Raw genomic sequence first — 3,240 nt, 5'->3', positions numbered from 1 at the left:
GCACCCGCCCCCCCCCCCACCACACACACACATACACACACATCGCAATACATTACTACACACTGCACACACACACACACACACACACAAAAACACACACACACACACATTTGTGCTCGCGCGCGCGCGCCCACCGCCCCGCAGGATTGCCAAACCGCAGCTGGCCCTTGCCAACGTGCGCCAGGAGGAGGACGCCGCCAGCGGCGGCGTGGCTTGGCGCGTCTACGGCGCGCTCGCACGCCACTCGCAGCCCATCATGCTGGGGGTGGCGCTGTTTTCGCTCGTCATCAGCCCTCTGGTGGCGCTGACCTCAAACCTGCTGCTGGCCCAGTGGTGAGCATATCCAGTCGCGCCCCGAAGCTGCCCTGGCCTGGGCGCCACTACACGACACGCTATGATGCTGAAATAGTGGCGGGCGCCGGCTCCCACGGGCACGTGAAGCTTCCGCTCTTTGTGTGGCCGCCGACAGGACCCCCCCTATTGCCCCGGATGCCGTCGTTCCACGCTTCCGTTTTTGATGCTGATGCAGCATGTTTCGAACCAGTTGGCCAGCTCTGGTCGGACCGTCTGCCGACGAAGTCGAGCGCCGCACATGCCACGCCCCCACCCCTCCGACCGCCGAGCCGCGTCCTCACCGCCAAACCCCTCCGCCGACCCCGCAGGGTGGCCAACGCGCCTGCGCGCCCGGTGATTGACCTGGCCTTCGGCCTGGCCATCCCTGTCACGTGGCAGTACCACTGGGTCGTCCGCTACGCCGGCCTCGTCGTCGCCACCGTCGCGACCTGCCTCCTCGGCTTCCTGCTCGCCTTCGCCGCCCTCACCCGCGGCGCGGGCCGCACGCACGGCGCGGCGCTGCGCGGCGTGCTGCACGCGCCCCTGTCGTTCTTCGCGAGCAACGCACCGGGATCCATCCTCAACCGCTTTTCGGGGGACCAGCGGGCGGTTGACGATGACCTGCCAGAGACCCTAGTCGATCTGTGGGCCGGCCTCATGACCCAGCTGTCAAACTTTGTGCTCGCGATGGTGGCGTTCCCGCCCATCGCCGCGGCGATCCTGCCGGCCCTCGCGGCGCTGTGGTGGCTGCGGACGCTGTACGTCAACGCGAGCGCGCAGGCGCAGCGGCTGGAGGCGGCGGCGCGGTCGCCGGTGCTGGCGCGCATGCGTGCGATGGTCGAGGTGAGGGAGGGCGCCCGCATGACAGGCAGTGCACGGCAGAGGCGGCCAGCGTGTGGCCAGGGCCGCGGCACAACCAGTGGCGCAGAGGTTGCGTATTTGAACCTCCTTGCACGCCGTTTTTGATGCCTTGGCGGAGCTTCAGCCAGCAGTGCTTGTATGTGCGGGGGGCTGCCCTGCTCAAACGTCACACCAAGTTGGGGCGCCGACCTTGGGCATGATCATAATCACCCCCAATAGCAGCAGCAACAGCAGCAGTAGCAGCAGCAGTAGCAATCGCAACAGCAGCTGCTGCCAGCCGGGTGGCACCCCCTCCCAGCACAAAGGCGCTCCTCCCCTCCAAACAGCACCCCCCCATCCTCCCACCGTGGCCACCGCAGGGCCTGGTGACTATCCGCGCGTTCGGCGCCCCCATGCGCGCCCGCATCCAGGACGGGATCCTGGACGCCTTCTGCCACGCCCTCGAGTGGTCACTGGCGACGCGCGGCCTGCAGCGGTGGCTGGGAGTGCGGCTGGAGAGCCTGGTGCTGATGGTGACGGCGGTGATGTCATTCGCGGCGATGGGGCTCATCACGCGGGTGGGTCGGGGTGGGGTGCTGACGTTCGCGGTGGGGAAACGGCAGGCGCCGTGGGAGGATGTTAATTGCTGGGGGGGTGATGTCATCCGCAGCAATGAGGCCCATCATGCGGCTGGGCTGGGGCGGGGCCAGACACGGGAAAAGGGGTCAACAGGCTCTAATTTTGCCGTGCTTGGCGCGTGAGGGAATGGGGCATGTGGTGCACGCTTGAGGCAGAACAGGCGGGTTGCATAGGCTGTTGGCAGGAAAAGTCACACTTGTGACGATTGTCAAGGGCGCCCCTCGCGTCAATGGCACAGATGCACACAACCTCGTCCCGGCGAGGCGCGTGCGTTTTTGAGCCTGCAAGGGCCCGCTTGTGTGCTCCGACGGCGCCCCTGGCCGCCCTCGCCCTAACATGATGCCCTCGTCCTGCCATTGTCCCTGCCCCTCCCGCTGCCCTACGTCACAGGTCGCTCCCACCGTACTGGGCTTGGCGGTGAGCTGCGTGCTGGCTGGAACCCAAGATCCCTGCCGCTGCAGCAGCAGAAGTTGATGCTGCTGTTGGTTGCAGCTCAAGCCCGCCCACCTTCTTGTGACCGACGGCGGCCCTCCTCCCCGTCGGCTTACGGGACTCCCCCCCCCCCAAAACGGCCCTGCTCACCCACCCATGAGCCCTGGGCCCCGACAGCGCCCGCTCGCCTCTGCGCCACCCTCTCCACCCCACCCACCGGGTCCCTCCTCCCCGCTTCCCCCCGCAGCTGACCAAGCTGAGCAGCACTATGGGTGCGCTGAGCTGGGTGGTGCGCCAGAGCGCCGAGCTGGAGAACTCCATGACCAGCGTGGAGCGCATGCTGCAGTACGCAGAGACGATCTCAGAGGAGCAGGAGCTGAAGGGCGGCGGCGGCAAGGGCGGCAGCAGCAAGGGCGGCGCGGCACGGGGCCCGCGCGGCCGCTGGCTTGCATGCTGCGGGAGCGGCGGCGGCGGAGAGGAGGGCGGGGACGCGGGGGCGGCGGCGGCCGGGGCCCCATCGCCGCCGCCGCCGGGGTGGCCGCGCGGCGGCGGCGTGGAGTTTCAGGGCGTGTGGGCTCGGTACAGGCCAGACCTGCGGCCGGTGCTGGCGGGGGTCGACTTCAGGGTGGAGCCGGGGCAGATGCTGGGCGTGGTGCGTGGCGCGCGGCGGCTGGGGGCGGGGCGCGGGGGGGCGCCGCGCGGGCAACCTTGCTGGCTGCAATGCACGGCACTCACATGACGCCCCCTCCTGGGTGGACATGCCTGGCCTGTAGTAGCATTCGCACCAGGGACCGCGGGCGCGCTCCAAAGGCGCCACCCCCGACAACAACCGCCAACGCATGCCTCGTGCCCCCACCCTCTCCCTGCCCTTCGTCCGTCCATCGCCATCTGCCAAACCCGGCCGTCATTGCCCCTGCCGCTCAACCCCCTTCCACGCAGCCCCTCCGCTCCCCCCCATCCCGCCCTCCTTCACCCCCACACCCTCCTGTCCACACC

The 3,240-nt window shown here is 68.9% G+C and overlaps 1 protein-coding gene across 1 annotated transcript in view; it reads left to right on the top strand.

The window, feature by feature from the left end:
* The window catches only part of MNEG_12975 (Multidrug resistance-associated protein 4), a gene marked incomplete at both ends in the record, with an annotated part of 6,135 nt that extends 3,152 nt beyond the window's left edge, over positions 1-2,983 (top strand). The window contains 5 exons of the mRNA XM_014038553.1: positions 145-333; positions 663-1,176; positions 1,554-1,751; positions 2,203-2,229; positions 2,492-2,983. Of these exons, the coding sequence (XP_013894007.1) occupies positions 145-333; positions 663-1,176; positions 1,554-1,751; positions 2,203-2,229; positions 2,492-2,983 (1,420 nt within the window). The remainder of the gene's footprint in view (positions 1-144; positions 334-662; positions 1,177-1,553; positions 1,752-2,202; positions 2,230-2,491) is intronic.
* Between the last annotated feature and the right edge of the window lie 257 nt (positions 2,984-3,240).

Source organism: Monoraphidium neglectum (genome assembly GCF_000611645.1).
Source record: "Monoraphidium neglectum strain SAG 48.87 unplaced genomic scaffold scaffold03550, whole genome shotgun sequence".
In the NCBI taxonomy this organism is placed as follows: Eukaryota; Viridiplantae; Chlorophyta; class Chlorophyceae; order Sphaeropleales; family Selenastraceae; genus Monoraphidium; species Monoraphidium neglectum.
The sequence above is the reverse complement of the archived record's forward strand: the minus strand, read 5'-3'. Positions and strand labels throughout refer to the sequence as shown.